At 41.5% G+C, this 15,279-nt stretch overlaps 1 protein-coding gene across 1 annotated transcript; it reads right to left on the bottom strand.

The window, feature by feature from the left end:
- Nucleotides 1-5,962: 5,962 nt before the first annotated feature.
- LOC103373149 (putative hexokinase HKDC1) lies at nucleotides 5,963-15,155 on the bottom strand. Its single transcript, XM_008302970.1, has 21 exons — nucleotides 15,120-15,155; nucleotides 14,771-14,933; nucleotides 14,492-14,649; nucleotides 14,239-14,361; nucleotides 14,023-14,118; nucleotides 13,544-13,643; nucleotides 12,302-12,485; nucleotides 12,037-12,192; nucleotides 11,724-11,957; nucleotides 10,800-10,941; nucleotides 10,532-10,688; nucleotides 10,258-10,406; nucleotides 9,927-10,046; nucleotides 9,651-9,746; nucleotides 9,371-9,470; nucleotides 8,761-8,888; nucleotides 8,533-8,666; nucleotides 8,148-8,303; nucleotides 7,902-7,989; nucleotides 6,451-6,596; nucleotides 5,963-6,339 (listed from the first exon to the last, which is right to left on the bottom strand). Exons 1-21 carry the CDS (start codon nucleotides 15,153-15,155, stop codon nucleotides 6,204-6,206), a joined length of 2,802 nt encoding a protein of 933 aa, XP_008301192.1. The 3' UTR covers nucleotides 5,963-6,203.
- Between the last annotated feature and the right edge of the window lie 124 nt (nucleotides 15,156-15,279).

Below are 15,279 nucleotides of genomic sequence, written 5' to 3'. Positions count from 1 at the left end.
TCCTCTGGGGCAGATTGAGCTACCATGGAAATGCTGCAGTGTTTTTTTGTTTTTTTTGTTTCTTTTTTTTATTATTTCTAACTGGGTTTTATCCGCACACTATGTGTCCGTGAAGGAAATAATTTTATTTATTTTTATTTGACCTTTATTTTACCGGGTAGAAATGTTTAAGAACCAGTTCTCATTTGCAAACACAACCTGGCCAAGAGGCGCCAGCAGGAATAAATACACATGTAAATTACAGACACAACAAAATTAAACAAGCAAGAAGCATGGGGGCATATGCATGTGAATGAAAAACGGTGTGCATGAGGTCTAAGAAAGTGTGCGTGTATATATAAGTATGTAAGTTAAGTCTGGCGTGATCAGCAGGAGCAACAGTCAACTACAGTCTGTTGGATTTTAAGCTTGAAGCTGGTGAGTGGAGTCGGGGTTGTAAGTTTGAGAGTGTTTTGTAAAGTGTCGTTAGCTGCTGCAAAGCGAAAGGAGTTCCAGCCAAAAATAGTAGAGGTATTGGGGATGATGAGCTTGATGTATTCACTACACCTAGTATGATGAGGATTATGGGTAACGGGAAGAAGAGAGGACGGGTAGGGAGGTGTATTGGCCAGAATTGATTTGTAAATGAAATTAAACCAGTGGTGAAGCCGCCAAGTATGAAGGGAAGGCCACCTCACCAATTTATAGTGGTCGCAGTGGTGAGTGTGGAAGGGTGCAGTAGTGGCAAAGCAGATGGCTGAATGATAAAGAGTGTCGGTGCTTGGGATAATTTTGTAAATGATGTCTCCATAATCCAGGATAATAGTTGAACTCTATCAGTTTTAATGCTGTGTAACATATATGTGTGTACCATGCATACACAATCAATCATTTTGCTGATCAATCAGTTGTTTCAGGGTAAACAACTGTCTTGACCATTTGAGCCTCTTCTAGCTCTGCTACGACGTGCAGCTCTCTCTATCGTCAAAATACAAATTGGTTGTTTACAATATAGATAAGTGTAATGTGATGCTTCTGCTCGTTTGTACATGCCTTCCATGCAGCCTCAAAAATGCTGATTAACCATCCAGGAGAACACACACCTGCCGCACGTATTGTTCAGTACACCTGCTTCTCCATAATTTAAGGAAAGCTCCTCATCCAATCATCCCGGCAGTCAGCCCGTCGGATGGCCACTTTCTCCAGCTTCACAGAGACACTCAGACAGACGTTACATCACCGTCACAGCAACAACAGCTGTCTGTTCGCTGCACCCTCTCCAGAACAACAACAGACACAGAGGAACTGTAATCCTTTATGCACTCACTAAGTGGGCTGTGGAGTTAATTCCACCTTAAAACCTTCTAAAAAAGAAAAAAGGGCAGAAGTGTGGCTTAACTGCCCTAAGGGTTCATCATACTCTCATCAAATGGGGTGCTAATTTTAACATTTAAAGAGCATTGTGTCAACTATTAAAACAGCACTGCTTGAACTTCAATACGTGCCGCTTCCAATGCACTGAATATACAAAAAATATTATTGCAGGCATCAGTCTGTACTGCTTTTGACTTTCTCCTTTCACAGAGTACCCTTTGACACCATACCTGCCAACCTGTCCAGGCTTGTTCACTCCTAAAGCCAGCAGCAGTGAGATTTGTGCTGCTTAAACAACACACACACTGCATTGAAGCAGGTCTGCTGGGCCTCTTGTCTACATGAGATAGCTGAGCAGTGGAGTGAAGAGTTTACCATGATAAGAATAAATCTGTTGATATAGTTTCCCTCATGGATCCTGAGCTGAAGGCAAATTCTAATGTTTAAAGTCATCATACTAATATTATAAACCCTTTGCATGTTGCTTTATTGTGAAATATTCTCAGATAGATTTGAACTCGATCTAGCAACACATCACATCAAACATACAACTGACTTCTGAACAGCATCTGTTTGTGAGAATGAAGAAAAATCAAACAAGAGGTGCAGAAGTCAAAATATCTGCGATGAAAAAATTTATTCAATCTGCAGTTGTTGCTCTTAGGACAACTAACCACCTGTTAGAAAGTCTCTCAATTTAAACGTCACAGGAAAACGACCACCGAGCTCTGCTGCCTGCAGCATCAAACCAACAGTTTACGCTGCAGATCGGTCCATACCATCCATGGTAGGATTAAACTCCCTGGAGACCACGAGGTGCAAAAGTTTGCTGTTGGGCTCCTACTGACCCCCACAGTAAACATGTCATTCTTTTTTTTTTTTTCCAGGCAGCTTATAGCCAATCAGAACTCCACATGATGATAATATCAGGAGGTTATTTGTGTAATGAAAAGCATTTTTGACAACATTGCTTTAAAATTTCAGTAGTGATTCATTCTTTTGGATCGACCTACCTGAGGAGATAAGACTCGCTGAATCAGTAGCTTCTTTTAAATCACTTCTTAAACCCATTTTTATAGAGTCGCCTTCAAATAAAGTTCTCTTTTATTTCTCTTTTATCACTCTCTGCCCTTTAATCCATTTTAAAATTTTTACTGCATGTCGTCCGTCTTTATAACCTTCTGATCTTAACCTATTTTTTATCCTTGACTTTCTCTTCAGCTTCTGCCTTAACCCCCTGTGTGATGTCATCCTTCAAGTTATGGAGACCCAGATCATGTGGAGGAAGCTGAGGCTTTGGGCAACCCTGGGTAGTCTCTTGCTATGTTAGTTATCCAACCTTGAGGCCAGTTAGCCATTCTGCTACAGGTTCAGACATGTGACAGCGAGTAAATCACAAGCACAAAGTAGCACAGCAAACTTACTGTCTACAATTATCTTGGATCTCATTGAGTTGAAAGACATTATACAGTATTTAGAAGCTCTGGTTCTGGTTCACCTACACACTTGGTCAACTGCTTCTTCACTCAATCATTTTCAAAACATCTTTGTCAACTTTTTCTACATGCATCTTTCCATTTTCCTGTCATAATTCAGTTACCTTCAGTGATAAAGGTTCCCCGTGATTGAGCAGAGCTGGAATCCGAATGTTGTCACCACAGCGATGCTTTGGTGCATTGTGGTGTCTCGCTCGTGTTCTGTCTGCTCCACGCAGAGGTTCAAATCCCAGCTTCAAGCTTTGATTCATTGTATCTTTGGAGAAAAATTAATCAGAGTAAATTAAAAATTAAAGCTACAAACTACAGCATACTGTAATTAAAGAGTACAATCCTACTAGAAGAAGTCCAGTGATCGTCCTAATATAAGCCCTGAGGAACCAGCAGTGCAACTCTGCCCATCTGCTGGAGGCCATTTCTGTTTGTGTGTCCATGTGTGTGCATGTGTATGTGTGTGTGTGTGTGACAGAGAGAAAGTGTGCGTGTCAAAGCTCTTATTGTTAGTTTACAGGACAGACAAAGACACACACTCTCACAGAGGCTTCAACACACACAAGAAAGTGCATATATAACAAGGCTCACACACCTTGCTCCCTGAGGAATGTCCATTCAGGGGAATTCTGAAAGATGTGAGGGGTATTCAGACAAAAGCGGAAGAGAAAAGAAAGGCCAAACAATAGGGATGTAAAGGACAAGAGTGACGGAGTGAGAGGAAAAGAAAGCAGAGCAGCTTTTGTATGAGTCTTTGCTTTGTGTTGGGCTCCAGGAGCTGCAGTTTCAGTATCCCAACTGTGTTTGTGCGCAGCGCTGCACTGAAGCTGCCGTGTGAGTGCATATGTGGTTCAAGTGTGATGATACTAGGTCACTACGAGGATAGTGTGGGATTACACTGTGGGTGTGGGTGTGCGCGGGTGGGTGGGTGACGTAGCGCTCAGCTGGTAGCATTCTAACATGTTAATCCCTGATAGATTAGCTTCTGTTTCACTCTGGTTATCACGCAACTTTCTCTGCATTTCTTTCCTTTCTTTCAGTCTTTCTCATTCAGTTCCTTCCTTCGCTCCTTCTGTCGCGATGATTTCATTTTTCTGTGGATTAATTTCTGTATTTGTGACCACTGTTGCCTTCCTGCCTGTCTTCATCTTCAACACAACATCTAATCTGTAATAAATGGATTAGCATTACACTGATCATTGCACTGCTCAATCCCTGGTCCAGTATCGCCAGATCACCGGTTTCACAGTACAGCGCAACCTGTAAACAAAAACAATGGATGGAAATTTTGCCTAAAAAGATTATTATATAGTTAAACTTAAATTTCATCAACAACATCACATCAGCTTCAGTTCACTAGGAACAGTAAAAATCTAAACTTTGAGGCTTGTCGGTGAGGTTTTTCCAGGTTTCTACAGATGTAACATGCAGACAGACAGATAAAAGCAAAGGCAGTTGGGCAAAGCTCCAGCCAGACAGATAAAGCAGACAGACAGAAGGACTAAAATGGCACAGATGTACAGAGAGACAGAGAGACAGAGAGACACAGAGAGAGAGAGAGAGACAGGCTGGTGATCACAAGGACAGAGAGTCCGTCTAAAATGACTGAACAGAGTGTTGGTTGTTTTTGTTGTTAGGAAACGTGGTCAGCGGCATTCCAATCCTCCTCCTGTCCCTCATCAATACTGAGATAATGCTGACTAACCCACACATTAGCGCGCACACACACACACACACACACACACACACACACACACACACACACTGAGAGATTCCTTCACTCTAGTCTAAAATTGTCCTCTGAAGATGTCCATGTCTGTAGCGGATGACATCCTCAGGCTACCACAATATTATTATGAAAAAAAAAAAAAAAAAAGATTTTAGCTTAAGAAGCTTAAAGCTTCTGCTGTGGCCTGGAAGCTCTCAGGGCGTTTGTGCTGCAGCTTCAGAGCTTTTCCAGCCGTTGCTTCCTAACGGACAGATGGAAGGGAGGGAGGGAGGTCTGTCTGTCTGCCTGTCTGTCTGTCTGTCTGTCTGTCTGTCTGTCTGTCTGTCTGTCTGTCTTTCCTTACTTCCCCAAACTAGCACAGTCTTTACTGTCAATAGTTAAACTACGATGTCTTCAATCTATGACAAGAATATAAAAGCACATGATTTGATGATTTTGCCAACCAACTGGGGCAGCTTAGGCCTCGGCCACAGCAGCCGAAGGCCTCCTGAGGATACTGTTGAGAAGACACAGCAGGAAACAACTTTCAGCCAGAGTATGAGGGGTGCTCATTCAAATGACTTCAAACTCGACACTGTACCTCCTCAGGTTCCCAGAAAATCTAAAGTAGATCAGACGAATTGACAGACACACACACACTTTTTGTCTTTCCTTTATATAACATATGCAATATTTTCTAAGTAGCTTTACCTCAATATATGTAAACCACCTGGTTCAAAGAACTGAACATTGTGCTAATTTACCACTCACAAAATGAATACAGTTTAAAAGAAACACAAAGCATTTCGTACCTTTAGAAAATCAAGTCAGTGCAGTAGGAATGATTACAGCAGCAGCTTGTTATCAGCGTTACATTACAGCAACTGTCGTACCCGCTTGTGACTTAATATTTGGTTGGTTTCACATGAGGAGCCAACCTTGAGAAGTCTGCAGGATGTGATTCTTGATGTACATCATTTTTGTGAAACCAGGTATTCATACGAGAATATTAGAAGCCCAGATTCTAATCAGTACTTGGCCAACACTGGTATATGAGCACATAGCGGTGGGTGTGACAGAGTTCCCACAGTTAACCTTGGAGGTCGTTGTTTTGAAGCATATTAGGAGTAAATATGAGTGCAGAACCAGCTTTTCTTGGATAGGTAAGGTTTACATTTACTCTGAAGTTTAAGCTTATTGTAAAGACAGAACTAACATTGAACCAGAAAGGAAGCTTTTATCTCGAGGTAAATAAGAAAAATGTTTCTGTTAGTAGAATAGACCAGAGCAGAACATGACCTGTGCTGAATGTTGTTGGCCTGGCTGAATCTAAATTTGGGCTTGTAATGTTTCCCAGGATAGGAAAAGATGATGGGAGCTCGTTACTGTAAATACCAACACTGAGCCTCTAAGGTGAATGTAAAAATCCTTTAATCCGGTTCCAGTTCTTTAAACATTTATTATGGACATCGATCTCATCAGTGGCAGCAGTGCTTCCACCCTCCATCCACAGTGTTGTTTCACAGAAAACACACAACAGTATAACTCTCTCTCAGGCGAACTCAGGACTGAACGGTGACGAGAACAGCAGTGCACCAGGAGGGGCCGATCCAAAACATGAGTTTGGTAAATTAGTGTTTTTCAGTCATGTGAAGTTAGATCTCCTTCTTCTTTCTGGCCACGGCGGTAATGAGGGCAGCACCTTTCCCACTGCCTTCCTCTGATGGCAGGAAAGTCACATCACACCGAGGAGCCAGAGCTTTGGTCGTCTTTTGGAGAACTCCAGAGAAACTAGAAACAGCAGCAAAGAAGAAGAAAGGTTTAGCTTTATGTGAAGAAGGACCTCATTCATACATCTAATCGCACCAAAAAATGGTAAAAGAAAAAAAAAAAAAACCTTACTGTGGATGTAGTTTGTAGAGAGCCCCGTCGACCCCTACAGTGATGTTCAGATGGTCCAGCCCTCGGTTCTCTCTGATCTTATCGACCACGGCCGCCATCCCTGCCCCACACAGCTGAGCGGCACGACGTGACACAGCTCCACATACCTAAACAACAATGAAACGCTTTATCATTATTGCAACAGTTGGTGCCACAGTTTGTTGAAACGGACAATAAACTATTTCACAAAGCGGTAGAAAAAAATATTACTCAACCGCAAGGCGAGCTTGCAACAGAGAACATGATTTCCTAGACTTTATGGGGGAAAAAAAGAAATAAACTTTTGACCTCTCTGTTGTTTAAGTCAAATTTTAGACCTGAAGTAGGCAAACTAATCTCTGTACTAAAAAAGTACGATGCTTAATTCTAATAGTTATAATAAAAAAAAGAAGAAACAGTAATTTTGAGTGATCTACTTTCACAGTCATCTAAATGCTCTCTGTAGTTAATCCTTCCAGAAAAGCTCAGATGGCACCAAAAACATTATCAAGGCTGCATTTGATTTCAGTGTAATCAAGATGGTTATCACTGGTTTGCATGTTGGTTCACCAACACGGCTTAAAGGAAGACTTCACATATCCACACTTGAGCTTTACTGGCAGAAAGTGAAGAAATCTGCTGTGAAGTAAGCTTGCTGATCCAGTACAGTCTGTGCACATCTTGACTCAATTTAAATAATTGTAAAAGTTGATTTAACCCCTAAAAACTCATCTCTGTCTATTGAAGTTACATATTTAGACGTTTTTTCCCCCATGAAAATAATTCTTTCCTGCCTTAAAGTTTTATTCAGTGTATCTCTATCCTGTTGCTTCCTCTAGAATGTGCAGATCCATAAAGTTTCCACCTCTCTCTTTACCAATCCTCCCACTCAAAGCATCTCGAGCACACCAGCTCACCTCTGCTCAAACACTGCATAACTACCCTACACTGGAAAACTGTAATATTGGAGTAATTCTGCCAAACATGTTTGAACCAGTAATGAATTCTGATAAAAAATAATGAAATGGCAAAGCTCCATCTGATGAGTTGACGGGATTGGTTCATAAGGTTTGCTGTGTATGAAACCCCAGAAGCATGAATCCATGTTTTTGAGGCTGTCATTGCCATGCTGCATCTGCAAGGCGAATATGCTGCAACGCTGAGTGACACTCATGATGCGTCTTCTAGCATACAGAATATACAATATGAATACGCTAACAAGGTAAAAAAAAATCTTTGGGAGGGTATAGATGTCAAAATATCAGACAATTGCACAATCTGTCCCATGTTTGTCCTACACACCTCTGGATTATGTCAGGAAACTGCATTTTGTTTCGACAGCAAAATAAATGATCCGCACAATGAAACAGCTTCTCAGCTACACACTTAAGGTCTGATTCTTTGGTGTCGCTAATTTCTTCTCCGTCTTTTACCTCTTTGACAATGATGCTGTCGTCACAGTTGCTGTTGAGCCCCAGCTGCTGGAGAATAGATCTGACCTGCAGTAGAGCCAGGCGGTCACTAGAGGGAGACAACACAGTTACACCATGACGGAAAAAGCAGCCACACAATAAGACTGGAGCTGTCAGTTACAGCATCATTCAATTAGACAAAGCTTTTATGCATTTTATTTAAATTTAGAATTTAGCTTAAAGCGATACACACTCAGTTTCCCTTACCTCTCTATTTGTGACAGATATTTGGTTTGGAATATTCCAGGTGTTTTTAAGGTTTCTGTGACGTGTCCTCTGAACAGCAAACCTCCTCTGGTTAAATCCAATAATACTTGGCGGACAATTTCACCTAAATACATCCCACTGGTCAGCTTTTCAAACCTAAAAAAAGTAAAAGAAAATACCATGTGTGACCACCTGACCCTGTTGTAGGTTCATTTTAACATTAACATTTAAAAATACACAAAACCACGAGAGCATGGGACATAAACAGTATGTGAGGAGTACAAACACACAGGAAGATAATCTACACTCACTGAATGTTAAATTTAATGTGCGTCTGTTGGCCAAGCAGGCAGCATCATACAAATATACAGCGAGTGTTTCTAACCTTTGTTTTCCAGGATTCACTGAGTTTTGGTCCACTTCAGTGTCATAAGGTGTGATGATATCATCCAGTGAGCCATCGTCACCCAGACCTCCCCATTCTGTGTTTACACACATCTTTAACATCTCAGCAGCCCCCTGCTCCCCACAGCAAAAACCAACAAAGGCATTAAGTATATCAGTTCAAATCAAAATGCATTAAACATCAAGACAGCGCACTGATGCACTAAACACTGAGTTCTTCTACCTCGTCCTGCTCTCCGTCAGGTGTTCCCTTGAATTTTTCCGGTTTTCCTTTCTGTAGTTCTGTCTTCTCAATGTTCTTCACTTCCTCCATGTAACAAACGTTTGTGCCAGTTCCTGTGACACAGAATCACACGATGCATTTCATAACAGAAATCACTGCATCGACAGTGCAGCAGGTATTCAAAATACAAACGCTTGTCAAACTCAGTTTATAATTACAATCTAGATGTGTACCATCATAATTGCACCTCCACACTTAACTTCTGCCCAAAATCCTAAACTACGTATGAAAAGTTCATTTGCAAAAACAGATAACTCCATTTTTGTAGATTTTCAGAAAACTTCTTTTTTGTTGTTTGCTTGAGATAACATCAATCAAACTGAAGTTGAGTGGATTCGACTCAGGAGAAATGACAAAAATAGAGATAACCTAAGTTTGATTGATGTTGTCTCAGGTAGACGATGGAAAAGTGGGTTTTGTGAAGGTTTGTGAAGATAAAGTTATCTGTTTTTGCAAATGAACTCTTTATATTGACCTTCATCATGAAAACAAAGACCTCAAAGTGACAACTGAAACAAAATGTAAACACACATACCAGCAATCAGACCAATTTCACACTGAGGGTCTTCATAGGCGCAACTCATCATCGTCCCAACTGTGTCATTGACTACTGCTGCTATGTCCAACTCAAACTCCTGTAGGCACAAACACATATATGTTATTTATTTATGATATTGTATTGTCAATTTACATACACGCATGAATACGTGTGTTTTAACTGCTTGTAGTGATTGACTGTGCATGATTCAAGACAGCAGAATTATTCACCTCATCCGTCATCATTCAAAACTCTACTCTTTTGTGTTTTGACTCACGTTGCGTCTCTTGATGGCCTCCCGCAGCATGCTGACAACGTCATGTCCTTCACAGTTTGTGGCTTTGAAGCCTTTGGTCCAGCTCACCAACGTGCCCTGCAGAACACACAAATGTTGAAAAAAAAGCTCCCTTGGGCGTCTGTTTACTTGCATATTTTACTGCTAAAATCCCACATTTAAAAAGTTATTGTTTCATCATTGGGTTCTGTAAGAACTACATTTCTGTGGCTTTAATAAACTAATCTGACTTGATCTAACTCTGATGTCCATGCTTACCGTGTCAATGGCTGTTTGCTCGCAGGGGAAGGAGAAGGTGAAACCTGCAGGAAGACGAGCGTTCTTCATCCCCATGTAGTCCAGGAAGTCACCAATACACTGTGCTAAGTGATCAAACAACTACAAAACAGAGAGAGACGGAAACTTTTCACTGAAAGATTTGTGCTGGTTTTGTTCATAGACTTATTTAGACTCCTGGCTCAGGAGTTGAAAGATTCACTACCTTTTTATCAGTGATTTACTAAACCATGTTTGGGTGTAAATGTGCCTTATCTGTCTGCAAAGTCTTTCTGCCCACATTGTGCTAACATGCTGACAGTGTATTTCTCACCTCTTCTCCAGTCCCCTGCATTATCTCCAGCGGTATGGTGTAGATCTTATGGTAAAGTCGTACATTCTGTTGTAGGCTCTTTTTGAAGTTCACCAGCATAGCTCTGAAGTTGGTTCCTCCCAGATCCAAGGCAAGGTATTTTCCATTCTCTAGAAAAACACAACACTTAGCTTAGAGATCACGTGTTTTTATGTTAACCGTGACAGTGGATTTGTTGTCTGCTGTTTGGGTCACGTGTGTGTGTTTCCAGAGGTAGAAGTGTATTGTTCCTGACCTGTGCCATCAGGTGTGTGGTACACAAATGACGGCAGCATCTTGATTGCTGAGGGGCCTTTACTCTTCAGCCCGGCCTCCAGCCCTGCTCTCATCCTGGCTTTGACCAGCTGGAGCTGCTCTTGGCTCAGTTTGAAGGAGGACAGAGTCTCATCCACCTGGAAAACCACAGATACTGTACATCAGATGCGTAAGCAAGAGGAGAACGATTATTTTGCGTAGACAGTAAAACCATACATTACAGCTGTACACACAAACAGCACTCTGACCTGTCGCTTCCGTGATGCCAGACGCTGAGCGACTGCCGTCACCAAGGCGGCTCCTTTGCTGCTGCCGCTGTCTGAGAGGGCGAATCGAACATGGCAGTCAGGAAGCAGCCGTCGAACCACTTTGTGGAGACGTTTAGGATACCTTCAATGGAAGCGGCAACAGCATCACTATGCAGGTCTGGGACAATGTGGTCGGTTGATTTGACAAATAAGAATCCACAGTGACTAAAAATGGATTTTAATATGCCTCAGACTTGTGAGTAGTGACACTGAGGTATCTGTAATAACGATGTAACACAGAAGAATAAAACAAGATATCGTCAAATATGATTAATATATTATATCAAGCTGGTTTATATATGAGATAGAGAAGATTTATTTTGCAGTTATCTATAATTTATTTGTGGTTAAAACTGTGCAGTTCATATGACTGGTAGATGTTACTTTTGACCATTTTCTTGCTAAGAGAGGTCACAGTGTTGACATGTTAGGGCTTATTCTTTGACTTATAAAGCCCTGTCACAACCTGTTTGGTGGCTCAACTGTGGAACAGCCATAAAAGTTTGATTCAAGGATCTTTTTCTGTGAATAGTAGATGATTTTGGATCAAACTTGCACTTATTTTGGATGAAATGTGGGACCTTTTACACTCTTTGTTGGATTTTTCACAGTGAGAAAAGCATCGGTGCTGCAAACAACTTTGCCTTTTTTCTATTCAGACGTGAGTCATGACTTTGTGTCCATGAGCGCCCACACACGCTGAGAAAATCCTGAGACTGAAGCAGCTAAATGAAATGTATTCACTAGTTTCAGTATGTGTACTTGTCCAACTGTGACACATCATAATGAAAAGGACCTGTTAATGTGCCCCACCATCATACTGTACAAATGTGAGTGTTGGTGATTATTTCCACTGTCACTTACTGCGGGTGTGTCTTGTACACGGTTCCATCCACACCTACAGTGATCCTTAAGGCCCTCCGATTCCGGTTGTGCTTGATCCGGGTTAAGATGGCAGCCAGTCCAGCAGCCACCAGATTTGAGGACCTGAAGGACACGATGGTGCTGATGTGTTGAACAGCGATGCAGTCATCATCTGATGGGCTCAAATCAAGCTCCTCGAGAATGGTTCGAGTGTTCTTCAGACCATTTTTGTACCTGAGAGAGAAGAACGTTTAGAGAATCTTAATATCTTAAGACAACGACAGCGGAACACAGAGAGTTGAGGTGAACTCACTCCTCCATGGCTGCTACATGTGCAGTGGTTATCTTCCCTTTGGTCCTCAGGGCGTCCGACACACGTCCGTCAAACAGCTTTCCTACTTTAGCCATCTTCAACACCACCAGCCTCACTAACTCACCCAGATACATCCCACTGATCATCTTCTCAAAGCTGCAGTTGTGAAAACAGAGAGACAGATGGGTTAAAGGCCCACATTGGGTCATACATGCTGTTTCACATCATGTCGTATTATGACCAGAGAGAAAGCCGATTTCCCCACATTTGTTTTCCAGGGTTGTTGGAGGCTGCGTCGACATCTCTGTCAAACTCTGTTATGAAATCATCCAGGGCCCCATCATCTCCAAAGGCTCCCCACTCAGTGTTCACACACATCCTGCCCTCGTCTCCCTCCACCAGGTCAACATGACGCAACTCCTCCATGTAGCACGCATTGGTGCCTGTGCCTGAGCACACAAGCATACAAGGTACAGTTATATTAATACTGGAACAAAACACTGGATACTTTAAATTTCCATGTTTAAATCATGCAAAAAGATACTCAGAATTAACTAGAAAATGAAAAGTCAGAATCTTAAACTGACGTTATTTTAACTCGTGATGCGCGATATTAAAATTTCTGACCGATAGCCGATATTAAGATTTCTGATATCGCGATAGCCGATATTACCGATGTCAATATTCAATTTTTGTTTATACTGAAAAATGATTATTAAAAAGCACTGATAATAAATTAGCGCAAAACTATTCAAAAGAAGCCCATACCAAGTTAGACCATATAGTCTTCTTTATTACGTAACAAAAGTAAAACATAGTTAAACATATTTTAACATATTCCAAGACAATTTAAGTAAAAGCATCTGTGAAATAGCAGCAAGATCAAATGTAGAGACGAAGGAACTAATGTTAGACAGTCTTCGGTTTTTCACATCAGCTAAATTTGTTTATCGGACCGATACCAATACATCGAAAAACACTAATATCGGCCGATACCGATGTCGTCGCCAATATATCGTGCCTCCCTAATTTTAACCCCACGTATTTTTAATATAAAATCCCGTCCTTTAACTGGCCACTACTGACTTGAGTATTTACTCAAGAAATCTTGTAAAAAAATGGTTCAAACTGAATAAAAGACCATCCACACTAAACACAAATGTGCACAGGATGGCAGACCACTAGAGGGAGCAGCGAGTTAAGTGGCTGGTTGAGGTTCACATCTTAAGGGTCAAAAAAAGGTAATGGAAAAGGTTAAAAAAAAAAAAGCTCTGATGCACAAATTTGTTGTCAGTTTTTGGTCTCTGGATGACAATTATTTCTTTTCATCGTGTCATATTGGATTATTTTACCTGTGTTGACCCTGGATGCTTGTTTTAAAATAAATAGGAGCTTTAGAACGGTTCTGTTTTTAGTGAAACTGCTACCAGCTCATATCTGAAATGGGGCCTAAAGATTAGAAATCACTGGCAACAGAAACTAGTATTAATTTTATGAATGTACTTACCAATGATGAGTCCTGCTTGACAGTACTGGTCGTCAAACCCACAAGTCATCATGGTTGCTACAGTGTCATTAACCATAGCTAACACCTCCATGTCCATACCCTGCAGAGTGAGTTACAGAGTGATGCAGCAGGTTTTAACCACAGCACAGGTCATACAACTGGTAATGTTTCCAAAGAGCTCAAGTATTATGGATGCACAGTGGATGTAATGTAATAATAATTGCACCTTTTACTTCCTCAGTTTTCCTGTTATCTTACAGCTACACCTTTTCTAGTTTTTCTGAGATGAAAAAAGCAAAAATAAAAATTGATTTGGTCTGTACATACAGTTTATCCATGAGCAATATCCAAGTTATAGTCAGTATAACTGCAAGTATCAGCTAAATTACTAAAGTAAACTCTTATGTGTCAGTTCCGTTGGGGACCTAATAAATGACTATTATGGGTAAAAGAAAATGTGATGAATAGTGGCGTCTTACCCCAGTTCTGTCAATAGAGTCTCTGAGGACCTGGACCACATCTTTTCCCTGGAGGCCTCGAGCCCTGAAGTTCTTACTCCAGCTTAACAATAATCCCTACAGAGAGGGAACGAGAGGAGGTTTTAGGAATCAGGATATAAAAAACACGTCAACATACAGAGTAAAGCATACTGCATGTACAGGTCATGATAATGAGATGTTTGGAGACCGTTGTACCCGATTCAAGGCGGTCTGCTCGCAGGGGAAAGAGAAAGTAAAGGCCAGAGGGTGTTTCTTTTCCAAACTGATGTTCCTCTCGTGCAGAAAGTCCTTTAGCGACTCGGCCACGTGGTCAAGTAACTACAGGCAAAGAGTCGGACGCAGAAAAAAGACAAAGAAGCTGAAACCTCTTCGTTTTTTTCTGTTGTTGAACTATCCACCTTCTCCTCACTTCTGCTCCCTTCCTCATCAGACTAAATTCATTTCTTACCTCTGTTCCTCTCCCTGTGAGCAGCTCCTTTGGTATCCTGTAGGTTTTCTCGTCCATCTCCACTCCTCCCTTCCTAATCCCCATTCCCTCTCTCACTTTAACTTGGAGCACCTTGAACTTGGAGCCTCCAAAATCCAGCGCCATAAACTGTCCTTTCTCTGCAGCAGAGCAGAAAACAGAAGTCAAATCTCTCGGTGTTTCTTCTAAATTTCAGTGGTACAATGGTGTATTTTATCCAGCAGCCTTCAGAACAGTTTGAAAACCACATGTGTAAATAACCTGATCCATCAGGAGTGGAGCGGACGTGCGTCGGCAGCATCTTAACTGCGGCGGCAGCGTTGCTTTCTGCTGAAAGCCCCTTCTTCATTTCGGCCTGGAAACGAGCCGAGATGTCGTTTAGCTGGTCGTCATGGAGACGCATTGCATGGAGAAACCTGTCCACCTGAAAGAAATGAGGAGAGAGAGAAAACCGAGCAAACAGAGGCAAAAAGAGGTGAGCTGCACTGATTCACTGGACTTGAACGAGAGTCACCTGTCATCAAATGTCTCATTAGCAGATGTTAGAGGACTCAAAGGTCATTTGTCAGTATCATCTTCTGTTACTGTTCGCACCATCACCAAAGCTCACCATCCCTCTGACCCAGTAGAGTTCATGCTTCCCCATCATCGCACAATATTGCAAAGCTACATTCACCAGACTCCATTCTGATATCTCAGTTAAAACTCATGGAAACATAACTGACTTCTGTTCCTTTTTTCTAGACGAGAGCAAAGAAGGCTGGACAGGT

The sequence above is a fragment of the Stegastes partitus genome, unplaced genomic scaffold, assembly GCF_000690725.1.
Source record: "Stegastes partitus isolate 25-593 unplaced genomic scaffold, Stegastes_partitus-1.0.2 Scaffold1915, whole genome shotgun sequence".
Lineage (NCBI taxonomy): Eukaryota > Metazoa > Chordata > Actinopteri > Pomacentridae > Stegastes > Stegastes partitus.
Note: the sequence above shows the minus strand (reverse complement) of the source record. Positions and strands in the feature narration are given on the sequence as shown.